This window comes from Tiliqua scincoides, chromosome 1 (assembly GCF_035046505.1).
Source record: "Tiliqua scincoides isolate rTilSci1 chromosome 1, rTilSci1.hap2, whole genome shotgun sequence".
Lineage (NCBI taxonomy): Eukaryota > Metazoa > Chordata > Lepidosauria > Squamata > Scincidae > Tiliqua > Tiliqua scincoides.
Window position 1 is genome coordinate 183,417,039 of NC_089821.1, and position 14,690 is coordinate 183,431,728.

The 14,690-nt window shown below is 41.8% G+C and overlaps 1 protein-coding gene across 2 annotated transcripts in view; it reads right to left on the minus strand.

The window, feature by feature from the left end:
* Nucleotides 1–14,690, minus strand: part of SNX14 (sorting nexin 14) — a 42,390-nt gene that overhangs the window by 19,148 nt on the left and 8,552 nt on the right. The window contains exons 7-16 of one of the 2 annotated variants that reach the window (XM_066612491.1): nt 11,233–11,317; nt 10,437–10,593; nt 8,426–8,501; nt 7,414–7,458; nt 7,236–7,316; nt 7,005–7,119; nt 5,578–5,733; nt 4,579–4,703; nt 3,012–3,070; nt 658–684 (exon numbers count right to left, since the gene is read on the minus strand). In XM_066612491.1, the coding sequence (XP_066468588.1) occupies nt 658–684; nt 3,012–3,070; nt 4,579–4,703; nt 5,578–5,733; nt 7,005–7,119; nt 7,236–7,316; nt 7,414–7,458; nt 8,426–8,501; nt 10,437–10,593; nt 11,233–11,317 (926 nt within the window). The remainder of the gene's footprint in view (nt 1–657; nt 685–3,011; nt 3,071–4,578; nt 4,704–5,577; nt 5,734–7,004; nt 7,120–7,235; nt 7,317–7,413; nt 7,459–8,425; nt 8,502–10,436; nt 10,594–11,232; nt 11,318–14,690) is intronic. The other variant, XM_066612502.1, reaches the window with a different exon arrangement.

Genomic DNA, 14,690 nt, shown 5'->3' on the forward strand with positions numbered 1-14,690 from the left:
ACTGAACAGTCCTTTAACAATAGCCTCCTTAATGGGGGGGGGGGCAGCTGGCTGACAATCCATCAGTCCTTCTCTCTCCAGCAGACCCTTCCCTTCCCCCTGAGCATATGAAACAAAGGTGATCATTCTGCATTGGTGAAGGGAGGGGCTGAGTGAAACATCTTTGTAAGTGCTTGGAGGAGGAATGATTGATGGATTAATGACTCTTATCTTACATCACAAAGGTCAGCAAGGCTGTTTTTAAATTACCAGAACAAAAAAACTTTATTTTTAAAATTGATTTACTATAGTGCGTTTTTTGTCATCCACTTGAGTGCTTGGAAAGGAACCCACGCGAATAATGTGGCTCAACCTGTACAGCTCTTTTTCTAACAGACAAACAGTAACTAGCAATGCTTAGTGACAGATTTCTAGAGGTAAGAAAACAGACCACAAAGCTATGCATTAAACCAAGCTGAGTGCCATTTTTTGGTTTTTAAAACAAGACACAAATGTGCAGTTCTTTGGATTATTTCAACATGATTTCAGCCTAGAAATATTTGTCATTTATTTAAAAAATTGTGTGCCCAATGATGGTCATTATAAAGACAGTATGATATAGTCACAAATAGGTGCAGCATAAGCAGTCAACATCAATGGCATGTCAGCTTGACTTACCGGATATCATCCAAAGTGAGGTTACCTCTGCAATAACAGGCAAACAACGTTACCCCACAAACCAAGAAAAGTGAATCGAGAGAAACAGTCCTAGTCTACTCAAACAATGACACTTAGAATGGCTGTAGTTCCCAAATGCGCCTAGTTATGTCTGCTTGCCTTTACAGTAACCTGATCTGTCATTCACTTCCCAATCCAATTCAAATGATGCCACTTGCATACTTTTGTGCATCACAGTGATGTTTGCTCAAATCTGAAACTAGTTTAGCTAAATGCACCTCTTTCATACCTTTCACTGTTGATAGTTTTACGGCATTATTTTTTTTACTTTACTTTTTTTTACTTTACTTAGTATACATGCATTTTGACTGACTGTTGTAAGTCAACTAGAATTTGTTATCACTACCATCAATGTCTTTCCTCTGACGCTGCACTAAGCATCAAAGGTGCTTGAAAGCAGAATGCGTCCTGTTGATTTTTAGTCCAGAGCAATGTCAGGGAGAGCCTCAGTCTCAACTAGGCATTTAAAGATGTGAAGGGTTTTTACTGATGTCCTGGACTTTGGAGGCACTCAGCATCCAGAGTGCTTCCAAAGCGCAGGGTAATGTCAGAGAGGAGTCCCTGTGCCATCATCCCCCAATCCTGACAAAAGGATGCATTGTCTAGTAATAAATGCATTTATGAACCACTTTCTAAATCAATCAAAATATAGCATCTGTTTTTCATTTTGTGACATCTTAAAGATTAATACACATTGTGTAGCATAACAAAGTGCATTACAGCATTTCATGAAGTACAGTTCATTTCATCAGATGAACTGCACTGCAGTCATGAAAGCTTAAGCTATAACAAACTGGTTAGCCTTTAAGGTGCTACAAGACTTCTTGTTTTTGCAACTACAGACTAAGAGCCCAATCCTGGGCTTGATGTGCCGGCTTATTGCTGGCACTGTCTTTTCGAGGCCTAACACTGGGCCAGCACCTGTGCCTGGCCTCCGCAGCTCTGCGGTTGCATGGACTGCCAAGCCGCGGTAAGGTAAGTGGGGGCAGGGGGATGCGGGGAGGAGGCATTCCGGGGAGGCGGGCGGAGAGCGGGGAGGAGGCATGATGGGGAGAAGGTGGGGGAGCAGGGAGGGAGGAAGGCGGGACTCCACTGGATCCTGCGCATTTGTGTGGGGCTTGGCGTCCAACACGAACATACTCCCCTCACCACCAACCTTTTGGTTGGCAGTGAATCGAGTAGCCCCATTGCGGGGCTACTTCCCTTTCCTTGGAGAAGGAGATGAAAGTCCCCTTCTCCCAAGGTGCCACCCATGGTTGCTGTTGGCACACAGGATGCGGCAGCAGCTGTTTGGTGCCGCCGCAGCCGCGTGCCATAGGAGCTTAGGATTGGGCTGCCCTATGGCTACCCTCTGAAAGCAGTATTAATTTCTGGGCCCAACAGAGCAGAATTCATTAGCATGTTCAACTTCCTGTCATGCATACAGATCAAATCTGCTTGCTCAGCCTGCAATTTTGTGCTCTCCACAAGTCTCAGCCTGTCTAGAATCTTGTTGCAAAAACAGAAGGCAAATTTCATCTGTGCATAGGGTATCAGATTTTATATAAATATTTGAAAAGTCAGTACCAAGTGTTATACTAAATACCAATTTTCTTTTTAATAGTTCAAGAATACTACTATTCATTCAACAAAATCAACACTGCAATAAAGACTTTGATAAAACAAGTTATATACTTACAAAAAAACCGCTACTTGAACTATTTTATAGTCAAAACATACCAAACAATATAAAATAATAAAACAAATACAAGGGCTCCATTTTGTGAAAATGATATTGAAAAGCACTGCTTAAAAGTCTGAGGAGACCAATAGGGACCAGCAGCCCTTACCCGGAGGTAAGGGGAAATGTTTCCCCTTACCTCTGGCTGAGCCGCTTTTGGCCTCCTGGCTTGCCTGTTCCAGCGCAGGATAGGATTGCGTCCTTAGTGTATGTGAAGCTAAAGTGACAGATCGAGAGATACCTAAAGAGACACCCTTATGCAGTCCTTATGCATCCTTACCTTTTAAAAAAAAAATAAGTTACATCTTGGAAGGTTTTTAGCTTGAAAAAAGTAGTCTTTACTGCACATTACTGAATCCAATCATGAGCACTTTAAGCTTCTTGTTTTTCCCACTGTGCCTTATCAAAGATTTTATGACAAAGAACAGATGTAATATTTAAGTAATGAATATTTCATGTAGTATGCTTAATTCTCACAAGTTAACCTATAAAACCAAGTATATTCAAAGCGGAACACATTTGACAATCATCATTTAAAACAGTCTGACGCCAAAGGCAAATATACCACACTTACTTATTGCATTTAGAATTTCGTGCTGGCGATTCAGTTCCTTTTAAGAGATGCCGGAAATACTAAGTCAGGGAGAAAAAGGTTGGTCAGTGATAATCCTTTTATTCAATGTACTATAGCTTCTGAATTGTTATTTGTACAGGAAGTGGTTGAGGTTCTGTACTCATGACTCTACCCTAAAAAGGACCACAAATGCTCAAAAAACCAAAAGTTTAGAGAGAGATCATAAAACAAACTGGAGTTTCAAAGGAAAGTTAATGGTCAGTGTCAAAGAACCTGTCTGATAGATTTCTCATAAAAGTCCCTGGAAAAGCCATGACTGAACAACCATATCCATGAATGTCTATGAATCATTTCCACAATTACCCAATTTACAGTGGCAAACTAAGACTAGTAATATTATATTGTCCTTATATAAACCTATGGTGCAATCACATTTGGAATACTGCGTACAGTTCTGGTCACCAATCTCAAGAACTGAGATTGGGAAAAGTGGGAAAAGGTGCAAAACAGGCAACCAAAATGATTGAAGGGTTGGAACCTCTTCTTTATGAGGAAAGGTCACAATGTCTGAAGGTTTTTAGGCAGGGAAAAAAGGTGATTAAGGGGAATGTGACTGAGATTTATAAACTTGCTCATGTTGTGGAGAGAGGTTTTTTTCCCTTCTCTCGCAATGTTAGAACCTAAACACAGGGTGGGAGATTTAGGACAACCAAGGTACTTAAGAGTGCAGCATTAGTTGTGGAATTTGTTGCCAGAGAAATGGTGAAGAAATTGTATGGGTATAAAAGAAAATTGACAAGGTTAGAGATAGGGCTAACATCAGCTACTAGTCATAATGGCTGTGCACTGCCTTCTCTCCCTCCTTCCCTGCTTCTCTCCCTCCCTCCTGTGCACTTCCTAGAGGCAGCTGGTGGGTCACTATGCTAAATGGAAGGATTAGATTAATATTTGGCCTGATCCAATAGGGCTTTTCATATACTTTAAATGCCTCCTATCTTAAAAGAGAAAAATCCTTTACCCCTCTACCCACCCCATTTCCACCTCTCCTGGCTTACCCTCCTACCACATTCTCAAACACACAAATCCATCCCACTGCTTTCCCATACCCTCAAGTCAAAGGCTCAAAAATGAGCAGTCGCAGCCAAGTTTAGCAATACCCACTTGTTCAGCTCAGCAGAGATCACCATTCACCAGGTCAGAGATAAGCAGCAGGCTGACTTAAGCAGACTTCAGTTCCTTCCCCTCACCTGATAAAAGAATTCCTGCCCCAGTGGGTAAGGACTGGCACCTACATGGTGCCCTCTGAAAGAAACGCAGGCACTAACCCTCAAGCAAAACATTTTTAAGGGAAAGTGCTGGGATTCTGCATGTAGATATGCCACTTTAAAAAGAGGGCAACTGTTTCAATTTAGAATGCTGTCACCTAGCCCCTCCTGGGCAGATTAACACTGCAGTACGCAAGACTGTGTAGCACTGAAAACCAGCTTAATTGAACAAAAGTGACCAAGTAAAAATGATTACATTTAAAAAATACATCTGATCAAAACGTTTTAACACTGGCACTCACCTCATCACTATGACAGAACAGGGGAGTGAAAACACTCTCCAAGAGGGACAAAACATGTTCATAGGCTTCAAAAAGGCACCGCATTGTTTGCAGCTTCACAACTTCAACATAAGGACCTTCAGCAACTACAGGCAAAAACGCAGAGAATATTAATCAGAACTGTTCAACTATAAAACATCTGCAGAACAAAAATGCTTAACTACAGAGTAGTATAATTTAGCCAGCAGGAACTAAATCAGGAACTAAATTTAGTCAGCAAGGAGGTCTGGCTCAGTTGGTAGAGCTGCCGCCTTGCATTCCTGAAGATCTGAGGCTGCCAGTTCGAAACAACTGGAAGTACCCGAGAACTGACGACAGGCTTATATACTGATGAGCTGACCCTCGGTGACAGAGAGGAGTTGCCGTCAAGCGGAGCGTGGGAGGTGAAGGGCCAGAGAGAGGCCAGACCGGGAAGGAATCCAACTAGAACGAGGAGTTCTATGAAAGTCTAGATGAGAACTATTCAACTGTAAAAATCCCTATGGAGGTTTAGAACATCCTGCCTATGTAAACCGCCTTGGATTAAAGTCTGAGGAGAAATCTGACGACCAAAGAAAGGCGGTATATAAATACCTGTATAAGTAAAATAAATAAATAAACTAAATTTCTAGATTATGTACTCAGCATTTGAGCACCTTCTCTCTGGACTTAAAATTTTGGCAAGCTGGTCAGTGAGCAGGCAGAGTGAATATTTTGACAATGAGAAGACAAATACATGGTTGCAAGAAGGAGGAATGAGACAAACATGGTAAAACCACAGAGTATAAAGGAGGCTTTCTCAGCACACGTTTGGACAAGCTGTAATGCACACACCAACTGAACATTTTTGCTGTCCTATGGCCAGCAACAGTAATAAGGAAAAACAAAACAAACCTGCAATAGCTATCTTACACTGACCAAACTACAATTTTCCACTTCCCAGAACCCTTCAGCAACAGTTCTTCCAGTTTTTTCACTTACTGCTTTGTATCTCTTCCACAATGAAAGGGTCAAATCCAATTTTGTCAATGCTCTCATCCAAACAATATGTTTTGTAGATTTTCTGCACTTCTTCATGAAGGGACATCATCTCAGCATCTGATAATTCTGGCTTCAAGATTTTATCATTAAATTCCTCTGTTAGTAGAAGACATACATCCTTAGGAACAGTCGCAACATTCCCCTTGGGCCAAAAGTGTATTATTTTTAAACAAATGTTTTTAAAAGCCTCTAGCCCAGGGGTGCCCAAACTCCGGCCCTGGGGCCACTTGCGGCTCTCGAGGCCTCTCAATGCGGCCCTCAGGGAGCCCCCAGTCTCCAATGAGCCTCTGGAGATTTATTGCAGCCTGCACTGGCCCAGTGCAACTGCTCTCAGCGTGAGGGCGACTGTTTGACCTCTCATGTGAGCTGTGGGATGAGGTCTTCCTCCACTGCTTGCTGTTTCACGTCTGTGATGCAGTAGCGGCAGCAAAGGAAAGGCCAGCCTTGCTTTGTGCAAGGCCTTTTATAGGCCTTGAGCTATTTCACGACCTTCATTCATTCATATAAGTTCATCTTTAATATATTCATTTATGTAAACTTATGTAAATTAATTCAATTTTAAAAGTAAATTAATTCTTTTTTTCCCTGGCCCCCGACAGTGTCAGAGAGATGATGTGGCCCTCCTGCCAAAAACTTTGGACACCCCTGCTCTAGCCAATGAAGCCCATAACCATTAGCCTAACTCTTACAACCTTACCAAAGACACTACCCAAACAGCTGTAATCGCTCAGTTCTTGGGATCTCCACACCATACTATAGTCCTGTATACATCATCAGCAACTACTTCTATTTTCCTCATCCCACTTCAAGGGCTGCCATCAATAAGAGAAGGCAAAGTTTGAATCTGGTTAACTTTGATTTTTTTTTTTTTCTTACTCTGTGCTCTGCACTGGCTAATTCCAATCTTGACTTCATCTTCCTATTGATCTGCACATTCACAATAATAGTAACCAGAAAAAGGATAACGTATACATAGTACAAGTTGGTTCTTGGTATCCATGGGGATCTGTTCCCCAACCCCCCTGTGGATATTAAGATTTGGGGGAGGGGGGCCTCAGACGACTCCTGGATGTGACCAGAACTGCCTTCTGGTCGAATCTGGAGGTGTTCTGAGGCATGGGGAGGCTGCAGGTGGCCAGTTTTTCATCAAACTAGAAGCCTCTGGGAGGCCTTCTAAGGCATGTGGAGGTTTCAGAGGCTCCTCGCTTCAGAACACCTCCCAAGTATGACCGGAAGACACTTCTAATCATGTCCAGGTGGTTTGGTGAGGCCCTCCAGACACGGGTCACGACCTACATTAAGTCAAATCCACAGGTCTGGAACCCACAGATGAAGATGAACCTTTACACTGCACTATGGTATCTTACCTACATCCAGGCAAAACTGTAAAACATGCACTGCTCCTTCCTGTTTCAAAAACTTCATAAAGCGAAAGAAAATGTCCTGGTGGTCTTTAATTTCTTTCAGATCCAACTTCAAAGCCTGAATAAAAAGCAACATAAGCAATTTGTTTCCAAATGTCTGTTAATTGATTTCTAAAGAAACTTTTTCAGGTACAACGCAACATTTAAACTTTATAAAATCTCTTTAATGCTTACGGAGAATTTCTTATTTCTGGGCTCTGCAAACTTCTGCAGAAACGGAATCAAAGTAACAGAATCTGCTTCGGCTTTTTCAGGCTGCAGAAAGAAAAAGAATAAGTCAACTAAGCAAATGATTGCAATTTCTACTCAATTTCATAATCAGCATAATTTTATTCTCTACGTCAGTACTCACTGGACTGTCATCAATGAAGATGAGTAGCAAGTGATTCACAGTATCCTAATAAAAGGTAAAAAGGGTAAAAAAAATTAATACACAACAGCTGGAATCCCAAAGGTCATACATGCATCAAGGCTTTTCAGACCTGTCCTCCTGCCAAGCATCCCCCAAAGGTACGGATACTTTGCAGAGGAGTATTAAATGAGAACAGTGAAAAGCTGCCACTGGATACAAATCACAGCACATGCACATTCATAACCCACGCATGTGAGGAAGCACTTGCAAGCACACTTCAATGCTAGTCAACAGATCTCTAATGCTGAGGTATGATGGAGATACAGAAAATGCACCTGTCCCATAACATCTATCTGTCTTGGATTTAAATTTGCTAGCCACACCAAAGGCTGAAACAAAATGTAACAAGAGCCACCCTGGTTCCTGCACAATCCTGCATAGGAAGGGGAAGAGAGGGTTAAAGTACAGAACAGTAGGCCGTGATACCTTCTCCTGCCTATGCTAATTCCCTCCTAAACTGCTGTTTGAACCCAGTTTTCTTCCTGTGGGGGATACCCCTAATCAGAGTCCCAAGAAGAGAGAAAAAAAACTAGTTTCAGAGGAAATGCACAAATGAGGGAAAGGCTAAGCTCTTCTCTGCTCTAGCTGGTGCTTCCCCTTCCCACTGTTTTGTGAGGATCCAGTGGTTGCTGCTGGATCCTCAAGGAAGGCAACAGCACAGTAAACAAAGGTGGGCAACTGCCATCAACAAGACACCAAAACAAAACTTTATCACAAATACAATCAAATAAGAATTAGAACTAGGCACAATAGAACACAAAAATGTAAAGCTGGGAAATAAGTTATGTTGTGGAAAAAGCGGTTCTTGCTTTATATAGTTCTGGTAAATGACTGTAGTCATAAATAATAAAGTCACATGTGTTTCTAGTTCAGCGCTGAAGTTACAAAGGTTTCTGCAGTTGCATCACTTTGAAAAAAGAAAAGAGTTGAGTGAACTCCTCTCAAAACTTACCGGATCAGCTAAGAAATCTAAGGAGGGAAGGAAAACAGAACCAGACAAGATTTCTCTTATAAGTAAGGTGAGTGATCTGCAAGAAGACAAAAGTTGATTTTATATATTTCTGTCCTCTCTCTCTCTCTCTCTCTCTCTCTCTTTCTCTCTCTAACACACACACACACAGGATTTTTTTAAAAGTTAGCATTCGATCCAAAATTGATGCACAAAATTTCTCAGTATACAGCCACTTAGCGTGGATGTCTTTGGTCCTTTCTGCCAAAGTAGTTTACTATGACTCAGGACCCAATTTTCAGATATATGGAACACATGTCTGATTCCTACTGCTGAAAAAATACAGAAATCCTATGCTTGTCTATGAGAAGTAATGCCCATGAAATTCAATAGGACTTACTCCCAGGAAAGTGTGTATAAATTTGGAGCTAAGCATTATAGAAGAGGAACAATACTCCCACTTCAGTTTTCCATGCCAACAAAAAGCAATGTGTAGATGGAAATCCTACAAACTGGGACTACAGGTTCAGCCTTGTTATACACGTATTTTTTATATACGGATTTAACTCAACATGAATGGCCCCTGTAAATGAAAAGGAAAGTGCTGATCCCTGGAGAAGGGGAAAAATGCATCCCTTTCAAATCAGTTAAAAAAACTGAACAATAGCCTCCTTGAGAGAGAGAGAGAGAGAGGGTGGCTAGCTGACAATCCATCAATCCTTCTCTCCTTAGTGGACCCCTCCCTTCCCCCTGAGCACTTGAAAGAAAGGTGATCACTTTGCATTGGTGAAGGGAGGGGTTGTGAAGCACCTTTCTAAGTGCTTGGAGAACTGATTGATGGATTGTGTTCTTAATGACTCTTATCTTACATCACAAAGGTCAGCAAGGCTGTTCTTAAATCACTGGAGAAAGGGAACTTTGTTTTTTAAATGGATTTGCTTTAGTGCATTTTTTTTGCGATCCATGAATTTATGAGGTTCAACCTGTATATCCTTCAGACAAAGTCAGTCATTCCCTAGTCCATTAGGCAGAGATGTTCTTTGAGTGATTTCTTTGGTTTAGGTGAAAGACAATGTGCAAGAATGCAACTATTGAGTTACAAAAACTAAAAACCCATAAAGGTTGACTTTGAAGAATAACAGACATGCCATACTCACAAATTCTGATGAACAACCTAGTTATTTTTGCAAAATTTAATCTGGGATCCTAAACCCACTTACCTAAAGATAAACTACACTGAGATAGGCAGAATGAATTATGAAACAGATTAAGGAAATGTAAGAAACATAATTTCTATATGTAATTCCTCTATGCACAAGTCTTGTCCATTCACTCCCTTCCATGTCTCTCTCTCTACAGACAAAATGGGATAAGAATTCAAAACTGCTTTCAAGGTTTAAGTAAATCTGAAGGCCTGTTTATGGAGGATTCCATGTGACTATCATTATATCTGTGGAGATAGGGCCAAATGTGTTTATTAAGGACAGGTTAGTAACTGTATGAAAAAAAATACCGTAGACATTATAGTGTATTTGCATAACCCTTTCCTAACAGTATAAAAGTTTCCCGCAACCATGCACAGCTCTACAGAACCCATCACCACACTGCTGCCTTCTTCAGGAATACTGTGAGTACTCACCACACTGATGGCGTAAGTCCACAGGCCTTCTGCAAGTCAAGACTAGAAGCATCACACTGACCACAGAAATATTTTACTGAGTAAGCAACCTTAGGGCCCAATCCTATCCAATTTTCCAGCCCCGGTGCAACTACAATGATGTCCCATGGTAAGGGAACAAATGTTCCCATACCTTAAGGAGGCCTCTGTGACTGCTGCCCCACTACAAGATGCAGTGCATGCCTCATTAGCACAGTTGCACTGGCACTGGAAAATTGGATAGGATTGGGCCCTTAGTTATTTAAATCTTAGTGTCTGTTAATTCATATGTGTTTTTCCATGCTATTCAAGAACATGGTACTGAAACCCTTTCAAAACAACAACCTTCTACTATACCTGCAATCTGTTGCTTTGGGAGGCAGAATATAGGCAAAAAGAAGTTCAGTAAGTTTCCTTAAATATAGAAGTTCCTCTCTTCTACTTCTCACAGCCACATGAAGCTCTGGTCCATATTCTTCTAAAGCAGCTTGCTGTAAGTATTCAGAATTTTTCACTGTGGGTAAAATGAAAAATCCATGAGGGATTACTTTGGTTAATAATGCAAACAAAGAATGAATTTTGAAGGCAAAATTATAAATATACTTTGAATTGGAAAAGTATACAAAGCAAGTTTCATGCAACAGCTTCTAGAGTTATTCTTGGAGCCTTGGTCCAATGTAAACAATGGTTAGCAAGACTGACAAGCTCCAGTTCCATTTATATTCATACATCTTTAATGTTTTGCACTGAATTGACTCGCTTATTTGAAACAATCTGAAGTACAATTTGTTACCAATGGGTGGCAGTTTCAGTTAATTTAGGTTTTACACAATTTTCTCTTCCTTATAAAAATAACAATTCAACACAATAGGCAAAAGATGAGGACACTAACAATAGATATGCCAAGACACACTAACATCCACTGTAAGGTCCACTGAATTCAGGGAAATTTCCTTTGAGTAGATCTATTTGGCATCTGTGCTATAATTCACCTACCAGGGCTTCTACATCCCATAAATCAAGGAATGCTACCATCTCCATTTTTGCATTTAAAGCCATCATTAATTGGTGTTTGCCTGATATACAGGCAACAGTAATAACTGTAATATTTCAATACGGTAAAAACAAGGAGTTACATAAAAACTATTGTTACCTTTTTGTCTGGCTTTAGCTATTATTTCAATATGCTTCATAGCTGCCTTTAGCATTTTCTTTGTAATAACAGCTGGAATATCCACCTGAAAAACAAGCAAAAAAGTAAGGAAATATTTCCTATTAATTGCTAAGAGTATTTATTTCTGTAATTTATACCCCGCCTTTTTCTCAATAAGGGTGCATTTGCTTACCTAACATCACTCACATAGGATGCACATAGAAGGTTATACTCTTGTCAGAGAATGCATTTAAAAACATTTCTATCCCACCTTTCCCAAGGATGCTCACAACAAACACATTTAACACACAATTAATGCATGAAAAAATACACATACACACATGATAAAAATAGAAAACAAGGAGCAAATAAAACACACAAAAACAATGAAAAAACAGCAGAAGTACCACAAATCAAGCTCTTAGCAGCAGCCAATAGAAAACCTGGAAAGCCTAAGCAGGAACTAAAGCCAACAGAAACTTGCTTGGGAAAGCAAAACGGAAAGGTTTTAAACTACCACAAGAAAGCTAACTGGAAGAGCACAGATCTTAAGTCACATGGGAAAGAGTTCCAAAGCTGCAGGGTCATAAGAACATAAGAACATAAGAACAGCCCCACTGGATCAGGCCATAGGCCCATCTAGTCCAGCTTCCTGTATCTCACAGCGGCCCACCAAATGCCCCAGGGAGCACACCAGATAACAAGAGACCTCATCCTGGTGCCCTCCCCTACATCTGGCATTCTGACTTAACCCATTCCTAAAATCAGGAGGTTGCGCATACCCATCATGGCTTGTACCCCATAATGGATTTTTCCTCCAGAAACTCGTCCAATCCCCTTTTAAAGGCGTCTAGGCTAGACGCCAGCACCACATCCTGTGGCAAGGAGTTCCACAGACCAACCACACGCTGAGTAAAGAAATATTTTCTTTTGTCTGTCCTAACCTGCCCAACACTCAATTTTAGTGGATGTCCCCTGGTTCTGGTATTATGTGAGAGTGTAAAGAGCATCTCCCTATCCACTCTGTCCATCCCCTGCATAATTTTGTATGTCTCAATCATGTCCCCCCTCAAGCGTCTCTTTTCTAGGCTGAAGAGGCCCAAACGCCGTAGCCTTTCCTCATAAGGAAGGTGCCCCAGCCCCGTAATCATCTTAGTCGCTCTCTTTTGCACCTTTTCCATTTCCACTATGTCTTTTTTGAGATGCGGCGACCAGAACTGGACACAATACTCCAGGTGTGGCCTTACCATAGATTTGTACAACGGCAGTATAATACTAACCGTTTTGTTCTCAATACTAACCGTTTTGTTCTCAAAACGTTTGGTCTTCTCTATGGCAACACTACCTCGCCTCAGCCAGGGTTAAAAGTGCAGAAGACTAATTGCACGAGTTGCAGAGTCAAATCACTAAGACCCTGCCAACATGTCACCAAGGCATGAACCACTATAGTTAGGTCTCATTGACTCATGTATGGCTGAAGCTGGTTCACCAGTCTTAGCTAGGCAAAGGCTGCCCTAACCACCACTGCCACCTGGTGATCTAAGAGGAGGAACAAGCCACGAAAATCTCCAGGTTGCAAACCTGGCTGCAATATGAGCTATCACCTGTGTTCAGCTGGAGCTGTCATGGGCTTTTCGCCACCATCGCTTAAAGCAGCAATTCTCAAACTGTAGGTCGGGACCCACTAGGTGGGTTGCAAGCCAATTTCAGGTGAGTCCCCATACATTTCAATATTTTATTTTTAATATATTAGACTTGATGCTAACATGGTATATGACTATATTTGGGGAAATGTTACAGACCTGTACTTTTAACAAACTACTATGTATATTCTTTTAAATATGATAGTAAATGGGACTTACTTCTGGGTAAGTGTGGGTAGGATTGCAGCCTAGGATTGTTAAAAACTTTCCTGCTTGATGATGTCACTTCTGGTCATGACATCACTTCCGCAGGGTCCTGGCAGATTCTCATTCTAAAAAGTGGGTCCAGGAGCTAAATGGGTGAAAACCACTGGCTTAAAATATCTGTCCTGCTGTTTCATTGCATGGAACTCCCCACAAAACCAGGGAGCCACCTCAGCTCTACAACAAAGCCAAGGACATTTGGGGTGATCCGATTCACTGCCCTGGTCATTTCCTCATTCCAGAGGTCGTCCAAGGCTTCATATGAATTGCAGGTTCTGGCACGAGAAGAATTCCTCAAATCTATTAGGAGTCCTTCTGGATCCATTTGTGGGCAAACCATACAATTCAGTCTCTGCCCATGCAGAAGTAAACTTAACACCAATAGCCAAAAGCCTATCAAGGAGTGCTCTGGTCATGACAAAGGAATGATCTTAATTCTCCTCCACATCCAGATCACCATCCACCTGCCCAGCAGTAAATACTGGGGTAGAAATCAACCACAACAGGCCCATAGATGCCATGGCAGCCATAAAATTTTATTCTGCTCCTATCTTGAGGGCCTCAGCATGGATGTTAAAGTCCTCTGGAGGCAGTTAAACACCATTGATCTGGAGACAGTCCAACACTACACCCAAGATCACTGGTGTCAGCCTAGATAGGGAGACTGTTGGACAGCAAGTCAGGTGGTATACCCACAGAATTCCAATTTGGTCTCACCATTCAGAATACCAGGACTCATAAATTTGATTTTAGAGACTTTTTCTTTAAACAATTACAAAAGTAAAACAGTTTACCAAAAATGTATATAGAAAGTACAGAGAAATTCAGTAAAAATTCAGGTTCGTATCTGCAATTCCAGAAAATGACAAAAGCATTTCCACAAGAAATAAATACCCTAGGATACCAACAATCAATGTTTAATTGTGTGAGCTGACCTTAAGTTGGGCAGCCCAATACTATCAGGCTTCAGACATCGTGCTCCAGACTTACAAAGTGTGCCATAAAGCACTCCTGTGCGGATGGGAAGAATACTGGGCTGGTGCTGAGGCCACTGCCACTCAGCGCTGGGCCTCAGCACCAGAATGGCACATGACTGGAGCACCAAGAGGTAAGCTTCCCACAGGTGGGCACCAAGGGTTTTCAGGGTGGGGGAAGGCAGGGAGGGAGCAGAATGCAGCAGAGGGAGGGCTGACTGTGGGGCAGACAGGACCCTGGAGGTGGGTGGCAAACAGCAGCAGACTCTCCAAAGCTGAATCCAATGCTTCCTCACAAGCTAAAAACCCAACATGGGTCTCCTCATTTCTGCACCCGCTCAATAGTGGGCACAGATCCAAAGAGAACCCATTGGGGTGCTGCTGCTCAACATGGAGAACTCTGACTGCATCCCTGGCCCCACAGGATATAGCGGTAGATATTTCAGCGCCCTGTAGCCCTGGACGCTAGGGAAGCATAGGATTGTGCTCCAAGTGTTCCAGTAACAAGGAACTCTGATGTTGTGTGTTAGCTGACCCAACTGGATGACTGTCGTCATACCACAGTGGGCCCCTGGTC